At 35.0% G+C, this 22,160-nt stretch overlaps 1 protein-coding gene across 4 annotated transcripts in view; it reads left to right on the top strand.

Annotated features, from left to right (window-relative positions):
• Positions 1-22,160, top strand: part of ATR (ATR serine/threonine kinase) — a 94,225-nt gene that overhangs the window by 35,186 nt on the left and 36,879 nt on the right. For all 4 annotated transcript variants that reach the window (XR_005984614.1, XR_005984615.1, XM_041734393.1 and 1 more), the window contains 9 exons: positions 1,770-1,913; positions 5,277-5,370; positions 6,558-6,683; positions 10,817-11,023; positions 11,960-12,073; positions 16,655-16,770; positions 18,888-19,008; positions 20,568-20,705; positions 21,867-22,077. Coding sequence is in view for 2 of the 4 variants with exons in the window: in XM_041734393.1 (XP_041590327.1) it covers positions 1,770-1,913; positions 5,277-5,370; positions 6,558-6,683; positions 10,817-11,023; positions 11,960-12,073; positions 16,655-16,770; positions 18,888-19,008; positions 20,568-20,705; positions 21,867-22,077 (1,271 nt within the window). In the remaining 2 variants the exon portion in view is untranslated. The remainder of the gene's footprint in view (positions 1-1,769; positions 1,914-5,276; positions 5,371-6,557; positions 6,684-10,816; positions 11,024-11,959; positions 12,074-16,654; positions 16,771-18,887; positions 19,009-20,567; positions 20,706-21,866; positions 22,078-22,160) is intronic.

Below are 22,160 nucleotides of genomic sequence, written 5' to 3'. Positions count from 1 at the left end.
TGAGCACAGAGCCTGATGCAGGGCTCAATGCAAGGCTCAATCCCAGGACCTTGAAATCATGACCTGAGCTTACGTCAGATGTTTAACCAACTGAACCACTCCTCAGGTGCCCCTACTTTTTAAAGATTTTTAGAAGTAGCTTTTTCCCCTTTTTAATTTTAAATTTATGTAAAACATAAACATTATCTGAGATTCTGATTTGTGAATCTAGCTTTCATTTTTGACTATGATAACTATCCTTTTCTTAATTTTTGCATAATTCTCCCCTTTTTAAAAGTAAAACAAATGCACACTTTTTTTTTTTTTTGAAAGATCTGAATTTTTTACTATTATTATTCCAGGAAATGTTACACTGAGAAAATGATTGGGAGAATACAAATAGAGTCATTAAAAACACTGGCTACATATCTACTACATTCAGAAGTATGTAAAACAATTTAGTTATATTGCAAAACTGTAATTCCTTTTCCTAATAAAGCATTATTTTATTTTGTTTTTTTTTTCAAAGCATTATTTTATAAAACTGTAGTGTTGTATTGATTCTGTTTTAATGCAAAATACTTACATATGTAATACAGTATAAAAGTAAACTGTGGGATAGTGCCTTCCACAATGGGATATATTAAGGCGCTTTACAAATATGCTAAAATGTTGACCTAATTACTTTTTGCTTTCCATTAAAACAAATGGGCTAAATAAATGTTTCACTTTAAATACCAAAGGTGGGCACCCCGGGTGGCTCAGCGGTTTAGCGCTGCCTTCAGCCCAGGGCGTGATCCTGGAGTCCCGGGATTAAGTCCCATGTTAGGCTCCCTGCATGGAGCCTGCTTCTCCCTTTGCCTGTGTCTCTGCCTCCCTACCTCTCTCTCTCTGTCTCACTCTGTGTCTCTCATGAATAAATTTAAAAAAAAAATCTTAAGAATGAATAAATACATACATACCAAAGGGATTTTTGCTTATTAAAAATTTCTACAATACCTTAGGTAACAGCAGGGGCAATATGTAAAACTTGTCACACTCTATTCTAATTTCTAACATATTAAGTCAGAATAAAACACACACAGTTTCCACTCAAAATTTTGCACTTTGCAACAGCAGAAGGTAGTACCTTTTTTAAAAAGTCAGTATCAAAGTGACTTCTTAGTCATACATTCTATAATTCCTCTTATAAATAAGGTAGAAAAGATACAGGAATAGGGCCTTCCTTAGAATGTCACTGGACAGGGACACCTGTGTGGCTCAGTGGTTGAGTGCCTTCTGCACAGGTCATGATCCTGGGATCGAGTCCTGCATTGGGCTCCCTGCAGGGAACCTGCTTCTCCCTCTGCCTCTTTCTCTGTGTCTCTCATGAATAAATAAATAAAATTTTTAAAAAATAAAAAGAATGTCACTGGACAGTACATAATAGTATCTACAATTACATAATTATAGAACACGTTTTATAAATACTATTGATATACATAAAAAGGGGGTAAGTATAAGGAAGAGTCACAAACTTATTTTAATAAGTCACAAACTTATTTTTGTATTAACCTTGCCCCAAAAGGTAACATATTGTAAGCTCTGTTTTTTACCTTGCTTTTTTGACTTAACACATTAGAAAGATCACTCTATTTGCATATAGAGTATTGATCGTTAGCCATTTTTACAACTGCCTTTTATATCTTATTATTTGTATCATTGTTTGTCCAGCTAATAACTCATTGGTGGGGCTTTACAAATAATAAAAACAAATGTGACTTTTAACTTTTATTTGTTTTTTCACATAGGGCTTGGGATTGCTTTGTTCGTTGCCTGGATCATGCTTATCTTGGTTCCCTTCTCAGTCATGTGATAGTAGCTTTGTTACCTCTCATACACATCCAGCCTGAAGAAACTGCTGCTATATTTCACTACCTCATAATTGAAAACAGGTATTTATTATAACTGAAATTAATAGTATAGATAGCAACTTTTTATCACTGTATATTTATGTCTCAAGGTATTAGGATTACTGCTGGTAAGGTAGAATTGTTCACATTCCTTTTAATTTAGAGTGCATCAAACAAAAATAATTGGCATAAGTCAATACAGACTGAACTGATACTATTTCAGTTGTGACATTGATCCACCATAAATATATTTAAAACATTATTAGATCAGCATCTGAAAATTATTTTTTAATCAGTTTTGAAAAAAGTGAGACAGGGGATCCCTGGGTGGCGCAGCAGTTTGGCGCCTGCCTTTGGCCCAGGGCGCGATCCTGGGGACCCGGATCGAATCCCACGTCAGGCTCCTGGTGCATGGAGCCTGCTTCTCCCTCTGCCTATGTCTCTGCCTCTCTCTCTCTCACTGTGTGCCTATCATAAATAAATAAAAAAATTAAAAAAAAAAAAAAGTGAGACAAACTTTACCTTTCTTTTCATACTTAAAGGCAAACAGTTGAATAGCATAATAAAGGTTAGCAGGGACGTTCACGTACTTTCTATAACTTAGTTGAAACCCTCATTACTTCATTGCATTGGCCTTTTTTTTTTTTAAATTTTTTATTTATTTATGATAGTCACAGAGAGATAGAGAGGCAGAGACACAGGCAGAGGGAGAAGCAGGCTCCATGCACCGGGAGCCCGACGTGGGATTCGATCCCGGGTCTCCAGGATCGCGCCCTGGGCCAAAGGTAGGCGCCAAACCACTGCGCCACCCAGGGATCCCTGCATTGGCCTTTTAACCAGCCTCCCTTCCTTTAGGTTTTTATCACATTTCTTCATATTATTCATATTTAAAAGCATCCCTTTGATCAGTTATTACTCCAGTATATGGAGACATTCTGTGATTCTCCAGTTATAAACTGATGAATTCAACTTGCTTATCTTGACATTTAAGTCTTTCCAAAATCTGGTCACATCTTATTTCTTAAAATCTTTTCTTTTCTTTTTTTTTTTTTTTTTTTTAATTTTTATTTATTTATGATAGTCACAGAGAGAGAGAGAGAGAGGCAGAGATACAGGCAGAGGGAGAAGCAGGCTCCATGCACCGGGAGCCTGACGTGGGATTCGATCCCGGGTCTCCAGGATCGCGCCCTGGGCCAAAGGCAGGCGCCAAACCGCTGCGCCACCCAGGGATCCCCTTAAAATCTTTTCTTAAGATTTTCCAAAAATAGGCTGTGCTGTAGCTTACTTGGACTGCTATTGGAAGAACATATGTTACTCTCTTGCATTTTTTTATTTCACACTGCTTTTTAGCCTGGAATGTGTTTCTATACATTTTTAAATTGTTTCCATGTTTACACTTAACTGTTACATGTTTTATTTCCTTTGCTTCTGAAAAGTTAGGGTTTAAGTACTACCTATTTACCTGCTTACCCACCCATACACATACTACTGCTAATTCCGTTAATCATTTTCAGTAACTATCTAAGCAGGGAGAAAGTACAGAAGAAAGGTTAAATTTATTTAACCTTTCCAGTTAAAATACTTTTATTTTTGATATTTTAAATAAGATAGAACAACATAATCACTGATCTAGATAACTTTTCAAATACTTTTGGATTATTATGTAAATAGTGTATCTGTGCTTTTTATTATACAACAATTAATCCTCTACCTTTTCATATTAAAAAAAAATTCTCTTTCATTTAGTGCTAGTTAGAAGACCTTAAGCCCCCTGAATGAAGAAAATCTTTCAGCTTCCCTATTGTTAAATCTCTAGTGTCTAGCACATAATGGGACATGATAGTTGCTTAGTATGTATTTCTAGCATGAGCGAAGACTAGAATTTAGAAATGCATTACTGGGACTCAGAAAGATTAGAATATTTGAAGCAAATTAAAAATTGTGTCCTCAATAAGAATTATTTATATATTTTTCTCTAAAATTTTTTAAAGAGAATTTGTTTTAAGGTTGGGTTTGGCTATCTATTGCTGCACTGTGACCACTCCAAAATCCAGTGTCTGAAAATGACAAGCATTTTTATTTACTCATAATTTTATAATCTGGAATGGATTCAGTTGGTAGATTCTTTGATCACTGGTATGGCTGTAGTCAGCCAGTAGGTAGACTTGGCTGGGTTTCTTTCTCTTTCCTTGTAGTCTTAGAACCTCTCTCTTTTCACGTAGCCTGTCCATGTTGGTAACCAGACTTCTTATATGGTGATTTAGGACTCTGACGAGCACAAAACGAGAAGCCAGACATTTTTAACACTTTAGACCCTGACTTGGCACAGCATTTCCTCTCGCACATTCTTTGTGATATAAAGCAAGTCACATACCTAGACCAAATAGAATGGAAAGTAACTATACATGGATGTGTGTACAAAGAAGTATAGTTTTATTCAGGGCCACGAACATAACATACTGCAACAGGTGATTTCCTTAGATTTGATTATTTGCTATTATTAACGACTATACATGGTTAGGAAGAATATTTTTCATCTCATTAATCCACTAGCACTTTTTAAAACTTTTTTAATTATTTGAGGCAAAGGGGCAGAAGGAAGAGGGGGAGAGAAAATATGAAGCAGGCTGTACTGAGCACACAGCCCTACCTATCAGGCTCCTTCTCACAATCCTGAGATCATGATCTGAGCTGAAATCAGGAGTCAGACACTTAACCAACTGAGCCACTCAGGTATCCTGAGCCCACGCCTCCCCCCCCGCCCTGCTTTTTAAAAGTTTTTAGTTTTAAGTGATTTCTATACTGAATGTGGGGCTCAGACTTACAACCTGGAGATCAAGAGTCACATGTTCTGGGACGCCTGGGTGGCTCAGCAGTTGAACGTCTGTCTTCAACTCAGGGCATGATCCCAGGGTCCTGGGATAAAGTTCCACATCAGGCTCCCAGTGCGGAGCCTGCTTTTCCCTTTGCTTGTGTCTCTGCCAAGGTCTCAGGGTCTCTCATGAATAAATAAAACCTTAAAAAAAAAAAAAAGAGTCACATATTCTACTGACTGAGCCCACCAGGTACCCCCACTAGCACTTTGTTGTTTTTATTTTTTTAAAGATTTATTTTTTATTTATTTATTTATGATGAGAGAGAGAGAGAGAGAGAGGCAGAGACACAGGAGGAGTGAGAAGCAGGCTCCATGCCGGGAGCCCGATGCGGAACCTGATGCCGGGACTCCAGGATCATGCCCTGGGCCAAAGGCAGGCGCCAAACCACTGAGCCACCCAGGGACCCCCCCCCACCCCCGCTAACACTTTGAAGTGTGAACTAAATTGGCCTTAGTTTGAACTTCTGCTTTATGTTTTTTGGGTACTCATACTCTTTGCAAATAATTTTTTTTTTCCAATTAACTATTAGGGATGCTGTACAAGATTTCCTTCATGAAATATATTTTTTACCTGATCATCCAGAATTAAAAAAGATAAAAGCAGTTCTACAGGAGTACAGAAAGGTATTTAATTTTTTATTTATGTCTGAGATCACTGATACAAAACTGTCCCCAGATTCCAATCCATTGAACAGAGATTCTTCAGAATCATATCTGTGGATAAGAGTCCTATTCTGATGGCTAATTTTTGGCAATTAGATAATCCTATCACAAATTATGATTTTTACAAGGAAATTTTAGCATTTAGATCAAGATGTTACTGCATTACATAGAACAGAGAGCAAAGAATACAGTACTTGGGCCTTTACTTCCCATGTCAATATGCCCCTACTTATGGTCCCCCGAAGAAGCTACCATAGCTTTATGCCCTAAAAAGCTGTGGGAGGATTCTAGTTATTTTGTGCTATAAATCATGGGATGAAATGATCAAATCTTACTGACTCCTGAGCTTTAGAAGGGGAGTAACTTAAAGTTCTATTATCTTGAAGTCCAGTGAATTCTCTGAATTTATGAAAGTATTAATGATGATTCCAAAAAAAAAAAAAAAAAAAAAGATGATGATTCCAAAGAACTTTAGGGCAGAAAGTGGGACCTGATCTTTGGTGAGAATAGCAGAAGTATTTACTGCAGTCCCTGAGATTGGTTCTGAGGTCTTTATTTCCTTTTTTACTGGGTGACTCATCATAGTCATAAGAAAGTAATCCAAATAAAGGATGAATTTATTGATTTGTGTAATCTATAGATTTGGTTCAAGTCCTTTGTAAAAGTTAAGGGAAATTTGTATTTCTTACCAAGAAGCATTTCTTTTAGATAAGTGGATTCTTATTTGATCAGAATAAAATTTTTCTCCAAGTCTAAAGACTTCAGAATGAAATCCCTTTCCCCAAGAATTACTAAAAATGACATACGCTATATGAAGGAAGAGATGGAAAATGATTATTTCTTTATTTTTCGTCTTTAAAAAATTTTTAATTCAATTAACATATAACATATTATTAGTTTCAGAGGTAAAGTGACTTATCAGTTTTATATAATACCCAGTGCTTATCACATCATGTGCCCTTCTTAATGTCAATTACCCAGTTACCCTATTCCCCCTAACCCTATTCCAGAAATTATTTTTTAAAGCCACTTTTAATTGGGGTATAGTTTACCACTTTAATAGTAACTCTTTAGGGAATCCAGACCTTCTGAAATGGTTTCTGAAATCCTTAACTGATAAGGTGTATCTCTCTGTGTTCTTTATATAGGAGACCTCTGAGAGTACAGATCTTCAGACAACTCTTCAACTATCCATGAAAGCAATTCAGCATGAAAATGTAGACGTTCGTATTCATGCTCTTACGAGCTTGAAGGAAACTTTGTATAAAAATCAGGTATATTAAGATATAATTGAAAGGTATAGCAAAGAAGCATGTTTAGGCAGCCTGGGTGGCTCAGCAGTTTAGTGCTGCCTTCAGCCCAGAGCGTGATCCTGGAGACCCAGGATTGAGTCCCACATCAGGCTCCCTGTATGGATCCTGCTCTCCCTCTGCCTGTGTCTCTGCCTCTCTCTCTCTCTCTCTCTCTGTGTGTGTGTGTGTGTGTGTGTGTGTGTTTGTTTGTGTGTGTCTCTCATGAATAAATAAATAAAATCTTTTTTAAAAAAAAGAGTTTAAAGATGACAGATTGGTATATTTGCTTGAGATTCATTAGGTTCAGTGAAAGAAGTGCTTTTTATTTTACTGAGATTGTCAGACCTGATTTAGAATCACTAATCCATGAGATACTTTTTTAGGCTGAAAACCAGCGATGTGCAGAGATTTTGTTGTTGTTTTGAAGGATCATAATTTGACAGTTATGTTTTAGGCTATTGCATCTTCCCGAGTAGGGATATATGTGTGCAGCAGCAGCAGTTCATGTGTCTTCTCACATAATTTCCTTAGATATCTATCATATAAAATCTCAGTAATTTTGCCATTTTATATTTTGACTAAATTAACTTTTAGTTTTAATGAAACTAAATTTTTAAGTTTACTTTTTAATGATGCCAGTGAACTTTATTCTTTTCTTTGGCAGTGTACTATAGATAAGTGATGACAGTGAGAACTGGTATTCAAAATACTAGATCACTGTAAAGCTATAAAATAGAAAAAAAATAGATAAGTGATGACAGTGAGAACTGGTATTCAAAATACTAGATCACTGTAAAGCTATAAAAGAGAAAAAAAATACCTGTGGTATTTGTTTTTGCATATCAAGACCTTACATGATAGCATGTGGAACCCTAAAGGGAATTTCAAAACCAGGTTGTTAGTTTACATGATAGAAGGAAGCATTTATTTAGGACAAAGGATATATGTGATGGTAATAAATATATGCTTCTGGGTCAGTGAACTGTATAACCAATGTGGGTAGCAGCTAATGTGGATATGGTCCTACCACAGGTGAAGAGTCCTAAATCTCCTCAAGTGTAAGTTTTATGTTGTCCTGTGAATCTACATTATCAATGTTACATCCTCATTCTCTGCCCTACACTTACTGCATTGAAACTACTGTATGCTTACCCCTTGCCCCACACAGACCTACTTGGATTTCAGGTAACTTAAAGGACTTCTAGCTTTTTATTTTAATATAGGGATTTATGAATAGCAAAGGATCTCTCCCCTTGGCCTAGAGGTTTCCTGGGTTAGGTATTTCAAAGCAGATGACATGATCCTGGGCTAACATAAGGAAACTTTATATTGATTGTCACTTCTTAGATATAAATGGCTAAATCTGAGAACTCAAGGAGATTGCTTATATTCTTAGGGAAAAGCCACAGCTGCCCAACTTTGCTACCTGTGTCACAAAAGAAAAATCATATCTGGTAGTACCCTGACCAGTCTTCCCTCAATGTAAAGCCCCAGTGCTAATAAATTAGGCAGAGTAAGGAGGTAAGTGTACCCCCAGGAGTCTTGAAGGTCAGATAGAGTCTGAATAAGGTGTGTAAGGGCCATAGATTGTTACAGGCTATTTTAAAGTAAGCTTTAATTTAGTTTAGATCAATATATAGCTGGATAAATTTACTTTAGGTTACTAAGGAGAAAACTAAAGAAAGGCAATGGTTTGGAGGAGCCAGAGAAAATAAGAAAAGAAGGGAAGACATTCAGAGACACATGTCTTCTCAGCCATATTCCCACACACACACTGGCCTAAAACACCTACAAAAAAAGAAGGAAATCTTTTATCTCCTAAGTTTGAGAAGAAGGTAATGTCAGTGTTGAAAGCAATTTAAGTTCTATAATAGTGGGGGATCCCTGGGTGGCGCAGCGGTTTAGCGCCTGCTTTTGGCCCAGGGCGCGATCCTGGAGACCCCGGATCGAGTCCCACGTCAGGCTCCCGGTGCATGGAGCCTGCTTCTCCCTCTGCCTGTGTCTCTGCCTCTCTCTCTCTCTCTGTGTGACTATCATAAATAAATAAAAATTTTTTAAAAAAGTTCTATAATAGTTCTGTCCAAAAGAATTTTCTGTGCCAATAGAAATGGTCTGTATCTGTACTGTCCAGTCATAGCTGCTAGACACATGTGCTCTCTTGAGCACTTAAAATGTGTGATTAAAGAACTGGATATTTAACTTAATTTTGCTTTTTTAAATTTAAATAGTTTCATGTGGATAGTGGCTATCAATTTAGACATTGCAGCTGTAGAAGATGGCTGACCCTATAGCAACAGGAGAGCAAGAAACTGAGGTTAGAAGTCAAAGGGTCTTTGTAGTGAATGCTGTGAGAGTCCATGAAAGAACAAATGCAAAAGATATTCTTTTATAAGTTCAGAACTTAACCAGAGGGAGAGTAAAAGATAATTCAGGAGTAAATTGAAAGGAGGCATTTTAAATAATTAGACCTAAAATTGTATTATTAGTATAACTGACTAAAGAAATAATTGGTTATACTGTAGTGGCAAAGTAAACTCTAAAAGATACTGTGACAGTTAAGATGATGGCTGCTGTAGCCTTGGATACTTGATTGTTTTGATGGACTGACCCTGTAAAAGCCCTTTTCTAATGGGTAGTCCCCAAAGGGTCATTGACAATGAAAGAAATGACAGTTTATACTCCTTACTTTTAAGGAGGAATCTACATTTTCAAAGGATATAAACAACACCTAAGGTCAGTGGATAGCAGGAAATCTTTATTTCTATGTCAGAAAAATCAGACTATAGCTCAAACTGAGCAACCATATAATCTCTTTCTGCAATTGATGCTACTCACGTTGAAGTGAATCTCTATGGTAAAATCCCAGATGGGCAAGTTGTGTGTATTGAAGCCAAAATAAACTTTGATGCTAATGCAGAATCCTAATAAATATTAAGACATATTTACTAATGATTAAAAATCCAAAAATAAGCCCATTGAAAATAGGCTGCTAGAGACCTCCAAGTTATACTAGGATAATATTGGATGCCTGAATCTGAATCTGTACACACCATCCAAAACATAAAGAGCTAACAAGGAGAACAAATAAATCCATAATCCCTCATATCTTCAACATATATTACCTTAAACTGCATTTATTGCTGCCAACCTAAAGTGATCTTTTATTTTAGTTTTAGCATGTGAGTAAATGTTTGTTATTTCTTATATTAGTTTTGCTATTTATTGATTATTAGCTCATTTTTTAAGTATACCTGAATTAATCTGTAATGTTAAGTGATTGACTTTTAAAGATTCTGAATGAGATAAAACGTCTGTTTATTTTTCTTTTGAAATGTTATTGTAACTTGAATCGTAGTTTTAACATGGAGTTCAAGATGCTCATGTATGCTTTACTTTTGCTAGAAAGAAAATAGTATAAATAAACAAAGGAGTTCTAAAATATCACACAAATATCTAATTTCAACTGGCTTGAAAATAGTCTCTTCTTAACAGATTTTCATTACAGCATCCTCAGGAAATTGATGGAAAAGAGATTACTTGAACCAATGTATTGTTTTCTCATCACCATGGAACCCTTTCCCATTATTTTTTTCTCCTTCTCTGCTGGTTTCATATATACTTTTCAGTCTTGTTTTAAGTAACAGCTATTCTTTGTTGACTTATTTACTTAAGTATCTGTCCTCTGTCCTTGAAACATTACTCTGAGTTCTTTTTCATTTTCTTGATTGCTTCCTTACCTTATAAATATATTTGTTATTGTACATATCATAAGATATTTTAATTATTTACTTACATGTCTGTTTTCCCCTTAGACTGGGAACTTGTTGGAATAAGTCTGTCTTACTTATTTTTGTATACTAATGTAATAATAGTAATTACTTGTTTAATGGATTAAGGATTAAAATTTTCTAAAATACTTAATGATTCTAATCCTACAGAACATATTATGAACTATATTATGTGCACTCCTCCAACAATAGCTAAGAAGACTGCAGATATAGGAATTTAATTTTATCGATGTCTATGTCATATATTCCTTAATATTTCTAAGCTTTCTAGTTAGGAAAATATACTAGTTTGTAGAAGTCATGTAAAAATTTTTTATCTACTTTTAGGAAAAGCTGATAAAATATGCAACAGATAGTGAAACAGTGGAACCTGTTATCTCACAGTTGGTGACAGTGCTTTTGAAAGGTTGCCAAGATGCAAACTCCCAAGCTCGGTTGCTCTGTGGGGAGTGTTTAGGGGAACTGGGGGCAATAGATCCAGGTCGACTAGATTTCTCAACAACTGAAAGCCAAGGGAAAGATTTTACATTTGTGGTAAGTAATGGTAATTTGGAATGACAAAAGAGTTCTCTGTCCTATTTGAGTTTCTGTATTTCATTTACAAAGAACTAGTCAGGTTATTCTTAGTGGCAACATGACCTAAATTAGATAACTTTAAAATTTATACTTTAATACTATTTGAAAGATGTAGAACCAAAAACAATAAAGTTGGAGCCCAGACTAGTATGCTGTGTTCTTTTAAAATGATGACAAATCATCAGTTAAAACCTAATTAATTATATAAATATTACTATTTGAGTGCTATTGCTAAGTGTTTTCATGGGAAACTAATTTCTCGGGTTAATAGTGAATGTATAGAAAAATTTCCATGGTCAAATGAGTTTGGGAAATCCTGTAAAAAAAAAAAATCAAACAGAACATCTGTATCGTTTAGTGTACACACTGTGCATCTCCAAGAGGTGGGGTATGTTAAAATTATTTCTTGGGAGTGTCTCAAATGACCAGGCTTCTACAACGTGTAATTTAGGAAATGCTATATACACTATTTTCTTTTTAAGGGTTAAAAAATCAACAAAATTAGGGGCACCTAGTTGGCTTAGTTGGAAGATCATGCAACTTATTATCTGAGTCTTGAGTTCGAATCCCACCATGTTGAGTGTAGAGATTAAACTCTGCACTAAAAACAAAATCTTTAGCAACAAAAACAAAAAATGAAAATTGTTGGAGCTATGTAGGAGTTGGATGATTCTAATGCTGTTTATAAGTAGCCTAAAAAGCCTTAGGTTTGGCTTCTTGGCTACAGATTATGTTTTAGCCTTGGTACCAAACTTAGTTTAAACCTTAATGTCCTTTCCTTTTCTAAGTAAAATTCACCTACGTAACTAAGTTAAATTAACCATGTAAGGCACAGTACATTTTTAGAAAATTTATACACCTTATCCTTGATTTTTTTTTTCTTTTTTTTCTAAGACGGGAGTAGAAGATTCAAGCTTTGCCTTTGGATTATTGATGGAACTAACTAGAGCTTACCTTGCATATGCAGATAACAGCCGGGCTCAAGATTCAGCTGCTTACGCCATTCAGGTAAGAGTGTATATAGTCAGTACTGGCTTTATGTTACCGAATTCTAGTAAGAAAGTTGTATATCTATATGTTGAAAACTTATTTTTGTTAACTATCATTATCAAAATTCATAATGATCATAATATGAGTTTATGATAAGATTTCGGAGTATAGAAATGTAACATCTTAACAGATTATTATGGGTACTTAGGAAAATTTTCTGTGTATTTAACAAATATATATGTCTTTTCCACCAAATAAGGAGATATTAATGCTTAACAATGTTCTGTAATTTGATTTTCTTTTGTGTTTAGTTTATCTTGAATAATTTTCTGTCAGTACATTGGTCTCTAATTCATTCTTTTCAATACCTTAATATTCGATATGGATGTACCATAATTTATATAAGAAATTTATTTAACACATTTAGGATGTTTCTATAATTTGCTTTTATAAGAATGTTTCAGGGAAGATACGTATATTTCTGAGCATTTGAGTAAAAATAGCAATGATATAAACATCTAGGAATTAAAATGTGTCTCAGAACAAGTACAGAATTTACATTTGATAAATTTTATCAAAAAGTTTCATCAGTTTATACTTCCTTAACAAACCTGCCTTTATCAAAATTTTAAATTTTTGTCAGTGTGACAGATGGAAAATAGTACGATTTTACTTTAATAGCATTTTTTTCTTTAATAGCATTTAATTATGAGAAAAGTATATCATCCTTTATATATTTATTGGGTTTTTTGGGTGAAATTTCTCTAGATTATCTTTGCTCATTTTTCTCTTGGTATAAGATTATTTTTTTTATTACTAGTTAAGATTTATTTGTGTATAGTAGAAATTAACCCTTTGTCAATCATACATTTAATAAATATTTTTCCAGTTTGGCTCTCTTTGCCCTTTTCATGGTATTTTTTTCAATCAAAATTTGTTGAAAAATTTTTTTTCTTTGTTTTGTTAGATGTTCAGGTCTGGAATTCATAGTGAGTGGCCTGAGTTTCATGTGTAAATTTGGAGGTATTCATTATAGAGATGGTATTTAAAATGGTGATCTTGGATAAGATGGTCAAGAGAGGAAGTACAGGTAAAAAGATTCTAGTAATTGAACCCTGGACATTGAGTGAGAAAAGAAGGGAACAAGTAAGAAAACTAAAAAGGAGCTGCCAGTAAGGTAGGAGAATGTGGTGTCCTGGAAGACAAGGAAGAGTCTTTAAGAGAGTGGAAGATCTTTTTTGCAGTGGGTTTGCCACCAGAACACAGGTGTCGTGAAAACCACCGTTAAACCTAAACCAATATGGGAAAGGACAAGACTCACATCAACATTGTCATCATTGGACATGTAGATTCGGGCAAGTCTACCAGTATTGGCCATCTGGCCTACAAATGTGGTGGGATCGACAAAAGAACTATTGAAAAATTTGAGAAGGAGGCTGCTGAGATGGGAAAAGGCTCCTTCAAGTATGCCTGGGTCTTGGATAAACTGAAAGCTGAATGTGAATGTGGTATCACCATTGATATCTCCCTGTGGGAATTCGAGACCAGTAAGTATTATGTGACCATCATTGATGCCCCAAGACACAGAGATTTTATCAAAACATGATTACAGGCACATCTCAGGCTGACTGTGCTGTCCTGATTGTTGCTGCTGGTGTTGGTGAATTTGAAGCAGGTATCTCCAGGAATGGGCAGACCTGTGAGCATGCCCCACTGGCTTACACAGTGGGTGTAAAACAACTAATTGTTGGTGTTAACAAAATGGATTCCACTGAACCACCCTACAGCCAGAAGAGATAGGAGGAAATCATTAAGGGAGTCAGCACCTACATTAAGAAAATTGGCTACAACCCCGACACAGTAGCATTTGTGCCAATTTCTGGTTGGATTGGTGACAACATGCTGGAGCCAAGTGCTAATAGCCTTGGTTCAAGGGATGGAAAGTCACCCGTAAAGATGGGAATGCCAGTGGAACCACACTGCTTGAAGCTCTGGATCGCATTCTGCCACCAACTCATCCAACTGATAAGCCCTTGCGTCTGCCTCTCCAGGACGTCTACAAAATTGGTGGTATTGGTACTGTCCTAGTGAGTGGAGTGGAGACTGATATTCTTAAGCCTGGCATGGTGGTCACCTTTGCTCCAGTCAATGTTACAACTGAAGTAAAGTCTGTTGAAATGCACTATGAAGCTTTGAGTGAGGCTCTTCCTGGGGACAATGTGGGCTTCAATGTCAGGAATGTATCTGTCAAAGATGTTTGCCGTGGCATTGTCGCTGGTGACAGCAAAAATGACCCACCAATCGGGCAGCCCCGATGGCCCAGCAGTTTAGTGCCACCTGCAGCCCAGGATGTGATCCTGGGGACGCAGGATCGAGTCCCGTGTTGGGCTCCCTGCGTGGAGCCTGCTTCTCCCTCTGTCTCTGTCTCTGCCTCTCTCTGTGTCTGGCATGAATAAATAAATAAAATATAAATAAAAAAAGACCCACCAATGAAAGCAGTTGGCTTCATGGTTCATGTGATTATTCTGAACCATCCAGACCAAATCAGTGCTGGATATGCACCTGTGCTTAATTGTCACACAGCTCACATTGCTTGCAAGTTTGCTGAGCTGAAGGAGAAGATAGATCGTCGTTCGGGAAAAAGCTGGAAGATGGTCCCAAGTTCTCGAAATCTAGGGATGCTGCCATTGTTGATATGGTTCCTGGCAAACCTATGTGTGTTGAGAGCTTCTCTGACTATTCTCCTCTGGGCCGTTTGCTGTTCATGACATGAGACAGATGGTTGATGTGGGTGTCATCACGCAGTGGACAAGAAGGCAGCTGGAGCTGGCAAAGTCACAAGTCTACCCAGAAAGCTCAGAAGGCTAAATGAATATTATCCTCAATATCTGCCACCCCAGTCTTAATCAGTGGTGGAAGAACGGTCTCAGAACAGTTTGTGTCAATTGGCCATTTAAGTTTAATAGTAAAAGACTGGTTAATAAGTAAAACCTTCAGAAGGAAAGGAGAATGTTTTGTAGACCATTTGTTTTTTTTTTTCTTGTGTGTGCGAGCGTGGCAGTTTTAAGTTATTAATTTTTAAAATCAGCACTTTTTATTGGAAACACCTTGACCAAAAATCTGTCACACAATTTTGAGACCCATTAAAACAAAAGTTTAATGAGGAAAAAAAAAAAAAGAGTGGAAGAATAAAATAGTAGCTGGGAAGAAATGAGGAGTGAGGTTGGAGAAATGACAGTATGCTTATATTTTGCTTGAGAACAATTCAGCAGAGGGGAGAATGTGATAATGTAGGAAAGAATTGTTGTAATACTTTCAATAAGCAAAAAGATGTGGAATATAGTGTGCAAGTAAAGAGGTAGCCCTAATTAAAAATAGAAGCAATTCATCTGTAGTAAGACAAGAGAAAGCTATGGGGCACTTATAACTGATAATGCCAGAGTAAGTAGATATGTGCATGGGAATTATGGAAGTCTCTTTGGATTGCTTCTGTTTTTTTAAATGAAATATGAAGGAAGGCCTACACTTGTAAGTGTATTAGTCTTTTTAAGAGTATAAATAGTCCCCCCAAAAAATAGAGAATTGTTGATTTACTTGATTAAGAGGATTTTTGTTAGCTAGAGTGATTTTGCCAAACAGCAAAAAAAAAGCTGACTTCAAAATTTTATTAATATTTTAAGTTTAAATGAAAATGAGTTCTGAATATTTGTATTTGAACTTTTTTGTTTTGTTTCTGAACTTTTCATATACTTCCTTACTTTTACTAAAAAATACTAAAAATAAGTATAAAATACATATTTTCCTAGACAGTGCTTATATTTATAAATACTAGGAGTACATCTATTGCATATGGTCATTTTTCATGGAATTGGAAAGTAATAGGTGGTAGAAAATAGAATATCCTAACATATTTGTCTTGTTTTAGATATTGATATTAATAACAAAGATTTTTTTCTTCATTTATAAAATCTCAGTTGTTTTATTTCAGTAAAGTAAAATATATCCATTTTATTTCGAGGCTTGCGTAGTAAAATGGTCTTTAACATTTGCATTTTCTTTTGACAATTTTTTTTTAGAGTAAACTCTACTCCTAATGTGGGGCTCAAACTCACAACTCTGAGATCAAGAGTTGCTATGTTCTACCCACTGAGCTAGCCAGGTGCCCATTCTTTTCACAAATTTAAGCTCAGTATTTTATACCTAGAATTTGAGATATCTTGAATTTTTAAAACTGTTGGATTTGTAGTTGCATTCATTAAAATCTAGAAAAGATCAAATTTAAAGAATTATACTGTACCAATACAGGGAATTCCACTTTTTCCTCTAAATAGCTCTTAAACTTATATTCCAGTACATATTATATGTGTAGAACACAAACTGCTTCAAGTACTGCCACAGCTTTGTGACCTTAATTAAGTAACCTAAATGATTTTAAGCATTGAAATAGATGTCTAAAGCAGGTTTGCAGCTCCAAAATTTTATAATTCTGTTTTAATATTATTTTTGTAACTATTATGTATAGTTATACTATTATGCTGTTAAGCATAAAGATTTATCTGCTTCACTATAGATTTACAAATGTGAAATATGTATTTGTAGGAGTTACTTTCTATTTATGACTGCAGAGAGATGCAGACCGATGGTCCAGGTCACCAATTGTGGAGGAGATTTCCTGAGCATGTTCGGGAAATCCTGGAACCTCATCTAAATACTAGGTCTGTAAACTTATTAAAAACCATTTTTATAAAATTGTTTTTAACTTTATAAAATTAATGTTATTTTTTTAAAGATCTATTTATATTAGAGAGCATGCGCACAGGAGTGGGGTAAAGGGGCAGAGGAAGAGAGAATCTTCAAGCTAGTTCCCCACTCAGCATGGAGCCCGACCTGGGTCCCAGTCCTACAACCCATGAGACCATGACCAGAGCCAAAACCGAGAGTCAGACACTTAACCAACTGAGCCACCCAGGCACCCCATAAAATTAATGTTATTTTTTATATAATTTTTTAGTATTACACATATTTTCAGTATGCCTAATATGTATTTTCCACTGTGATTTTGCCTATAATCTTGTCAAAATGAGAAAAGTACAGTCTGCTCATTGATTACATTGCATAATTTTAAGTATTTATATGAATTTATTGAAGCTAAAAGGATTGATTTTTTTAATTCAGTTGTCAGTAATACTTTGAAAGAATCCACTTTAAATTGAATATGAGTTTAAGCTTTTGATAGGTATAATTAATATAGAAATTTAAGAGTTTAAAGCTAGTTTCAAAGCCATTAGCGACCTCATTTAGAGATTAGAGATTTTCAACCCTCTGACTTCTCATGAAGATATTTTCTTCCTCTTTTTTTTTTAAAGTGTATTCTAACCTTTTGTTCAATTTTAATAATTTTGTTAAGGCTTATTGAAATCTAAAAAACTATAAATTATTTTTAGTTAGAAACTAGAACTTAAAGTACCCGGGATCCCTGGGTGGCGCAGCGGTTTGGCGCCTGCCTTTGGCCCAGGGCGCGATCTTGGAGACCCGGGATCGAATCCCACATCGGGCTCCCGGTGCATGGAGCCTGCTTCTCCCTCTGCCTATGTCTCTGCCTCTCTCTCTCTCTGTATCATAAAATAAAAAATACCTATAAAAAAAAAATAATAAATAAAGTACCCTAGATTTCATGCTTATTAGATATGTGATGATGGATACATTACTTCTTTGAGCCTTGGTACAGTGTCTAGCCTTGTAGCAGATTCTTTATATAAGCCCTTAAGTATGCATACATATTTGCTAGATACCTCTTTATATTTAAAAACCTTTTAAATCGGGCAAGTTTTAGGTGGTGCAGCCGTTTAGGACCGCCTTCAGCCCAGGCTGTAATCCTGGAGTCCCAGGATCGAATCCCACGTCGGGCTCCCTGCATGGAGCCTACTTCTCCTGCCTGTGTCTCTGCCTCTCTCTCTCTCTCTCTGTATCTCTCATGAATAAATAAATAAAATCTTTTTTAAAAAAGAAAAAAAACCTTTTAAATTTAAAATCTTTTATGTGTAAATACAGATGGATAGAGCTGAATTGGTCAATGGAGTGGGTAGAGAATAATTAACAAGAGTTCTTGAAATGAAGGACATGAAGATCACGCTGGTTAAGGAAAGAGGTAATGAAAGGAAGGTATTACAGATCAGGAGAGTTTAACAGGGTTAAGGGACAGATCTCAGTGGTAGAGAGCTAATGTGTTAGCATAACTGGATGAAAGAACTAGAAATTTAGGAAGCTATGACTATAGAGTAAGATATTTAAGTAGTTCATTTTGGAAGTGAAGTTTTTTTGTAGTGGCAAGGGAGTCCTGATAGAAGTAAAAGAGAAAGTTGTTGAGAAGATTTGAGTCCATTGAAGTTACTCATGATGGTAAGAAATAGGGAATAAAGAAAACACAGAGATGTATTAAAGTTACCAGTGAGTTTAATAGGTGCCCATAATGAGAACTAGAGAATGGTATGCCTGAGTGGCTTGAACCTCAAAGGAACAAGTCTTTCTTACACAGATGGAGTTGGAAGGATTAGAAAAGAGCACTAAGGAAGAGGAGGAGGCAGACTCAAATCCTTTAAAATACTTGGGGTATGCAAGAATGACTTTCCACCCCACAAGGATATAGGAAAGGTAGTGCCTTTAACCATATTTCAGTAAAGGCAAGGCAGTAGTAGGGTAGTCACTGAAGGAGTTGATAAATTTTTTATATGTTTTATTCTAAAGGTCTTAAAAGATGGATATATATTTATGTATTTCTTTTTTTAATGTTTTTTAAATATATTTCTTAATAAATGAATTTTCAAAATTACAGATATAAGAGCTCTCAGAAGTCAACAGATTGGTCTGGAGTAAAGAAGCCAATTTACTTAAGTAAATTAGGTAATAACTTTGCAGAATGGTCAGCATCTTGGGCAGGTTATCTTATAACAAAGGTAAGAGAACTCTGTTCAGAATTAGTTAAATGAACAGAAATTCTAAAGGAAACCAGAACATCTATCTGAATGTATAACATAAATAGCAGGTATTGAAATATTTGTGCTGATAGTGATAGAAAATTTTGTAGAAAGTATTTGCTAATAACTTTCCTACTGTTTCTAGTTTCTGGGTGAGAGGGTAATTGTTTTATCAAGCAAGTTACTATGGTCTTTGCAAAATGTCTGTTACATTTTCATTGTGAAATGATACTGTTTTAAAAAATAACAATGCTGTTTCAAGTTTTTTTTACATAATAAAAAGATTTTTTTTAAAGATTTTTTATGAAATAAAAAGATAATACTATTGCTTTGTGGCTTCTTCTAAAAGAGAATACAGTATCTGAACTTCCCCCAAAATAAAAATAAAGATTTTTATGAAATGAAACTTCATGAAGAAATAGAGGTATATTTCTGATGTTTTTCCAATAGGAGATTTTTACGTGCCTGACAGTCAAAAATATTCTGTGTTCCAAGAAATCTTTAAGGCATATTTGAAATTTATAGCTTTTGTTTTTAATTCATATTTCTGTTAGTGTTTAAAAATATTATTACAATAATTTTTATCTGATAATTTCGAGAAAGTTTCTCATGGTTTGTTTGTTTGTTTGTTTGTTTTTTTGCTGGATTTTTAGAGGGGGCAGGCAGAAAGAGAGGGAGAGAAAGAATCTTAAGCAGGCTCTGTGCCGAGGTGCCCTGTGGGGCTAGATCTCATCAACCATGAGACCATGACCTGAGCCAAAATCAAAAATCAGATGTTTAACCAACTGAGTCACACAGGCCTTCCAAGTTTCTTGTGTTTTTATGATTATACTGAAAATATATTATGTGAAATGTAGAAGAATATCATTAAGTTAATTACTTCCAAATCTGGAATCTTTAGTTTAGTTTTATTGTTGTTTTTTAAAGTGAAGTGTTTATATTTGAGAAGGAAAAAATTTTTTTTAATTTTATTAAGAGAACAGTAATGTTGGAAAATCTAAGGTTAGATCATAATATAAATTTTTTTTCATAACATAAAATTTGACTCTAATCCCAAGTAATTTAGTTTCCTACTTTTTTCATTTTTCTATAGTTAATTACTATTTATTACTTATTAAATATGTGAGTCTTTTACTTAGTGTACTGGCCCAGAGCATACATTTTGTTTACTTTACTTATCCTTGTGCTCTGGAGGTTAATACACTGAATTTAATGTTAGCTAAGTAAAATATACTGTACTTAGGGATGCTGATCTGTAACAAAACATGATGCATCCAAAAAGTAAAGGGGGAAGGCCTTTTATGTTGAGGTGGTTGATATTGCCTTTAGGGGTCACAGCAGTTCAGGCATTTTAAGATATTCAGAGTGACCAGAGAGGTGGTTATCTGAAATCCTTTTTCCTGAGTGTATGTGCCCCTCTCCATACAAGAATACCCATTCTGCAATGATAAATTATCTCCTGTGTGGTTTTTTGACATTAATCAGTAGAGTATAATGTATAAAATTACTTACTGTCCCTAAACCATTTGGGTTTACAGGTTCGGCATGATCTTGCCAGTAAAATCTTCACTTGCTGTAGCATTATGATGAAACATGATTTCAAGGTGACCATCTATCTTCTTCCACATATTCTAGTATATGTCTTGTTGGGTTGTAATCAAGAAGATCAGCAAGAGGTGAGAGATACCATATTATTAAGTTTCTGTTTGTCCAAACATTTGTCCACTAGTAATTAGTATTAGAAAAGCTACATGTTAGGGAATGTAGATCAGTGTATGGCTGGCTATGTATATACATGTCTAACTCTTAAAAATCTTTTTAACCCTTTATTCATCAAAGAATTATCCAATGCTTAGTGTAGAAAATTAGAAAGTATATATTATATATGCCCCAATATACATAGAACTTTTTGAAATAGAGTGTATAAAAAATTACTGATAGTGGTTTTTCCTGCTGAGTAGTACTATGGATTAGGATAGGGGAAGGAGAATATTTTACTTTTTGTTTTAAAAGAGAGGAAATGTGTTAGGAGGAAGCGCAGAGGGAGAGGATGCCTGCCTGACACAGGGCTGAATGCAGAGCCAACTCAGGGCTTGATCACACAATCCTGAGATCATGACCTGAGCAAAAATCAAGATATTGATTCTTCACCACCACTCAGGCACCCCCCAAAATGTTTATTTTTTTAATAGCATAAATAACATATCACTATGTTCTTAATGTAAATATTCAAATTGTACAAGTAAAAGTGTATCCTATGACTACTGTTCCTGATCCCACATTCCCAGAGGTCATCACTGATATTAATTTGATGTGTATGTTTTCAGACCTTTTTTTTTATTTTTTTATTTTTTTAATTTTTTTTCAGACCTTTTTTAATGCCATTGGTTCTGTTTAGGGTTTTTTTGTTTTTGTTTTTGTTTTTAATGGTACAATGTAGGTATTGTTCTGCAGCTTCCCTGTTATTTTATTTACCAATATATATTTTTTGAGCCACCCTTTTTTTATTATTGCTGTATAATATCCTTTTTATAGTTGTACCATTATTTAACTCTTGTCATAATAATTATTGTTTCCATGGTTTTTGTTTTTACAATGCTATGGTAAGCATTATGGAGATTCTTATTTGTGAAAGCATTTGTGTATGTGTGTCTAGGATGTACTCCAAAAAATAGAGCTATTGGGTTATATGATATGTACATTTAAAATTTTATTAGACACTATGAAATCATCTATTCTGACTTAGAGTTGCCTTAGAATGCTTAATATTATATGTCAGATAATAGCAAAATGATATTACATGACACATTATTAACCATAAAATGAGTTCTTCTTAGGTTTATGCAGAAATTATGGCAGTTCTAAAGCATGATGATCAGCATACCATAAGTACCCAAGACAGTGCATCTGATCTGTGTCAACTCAGTACACAGACTGTGTTCTCCATGCTTGACCATCTAACACAATGGGCAAGGCACAAATTTCAGGCACTGAATGCAGAGAAATTTCCACAAAGCAAATCAAACAGAGATAAGATAGACTCAGTAGGTGAGTCATAACTTGTGTTTATTTTCTTCTCTTAATTATTAACCAGTTAGCTACTTCCTGTACCAATTCTGTAATTTAAGCAT

This window comes from Vulpes lagopus, chromosome 19, assembly GCF_018345385.1.
Source record: "Vulpes lagopus strain Blue_001 chromosome 19, ASM1834538v1, whole genome shotgun sequence".
In the NCBI taxonomy this organism is placed as follows: domain Eukaryota; kingdom Metazoa; phylum Chordata; class Mammalia; order Carnivora; family Canidae; genus Vulpes; species Vulpes lagopus.
Note: the sequence above shows the minus strand (reverse complement) of the source record. Positions and strands in the feature narration are given on the sequence as shown.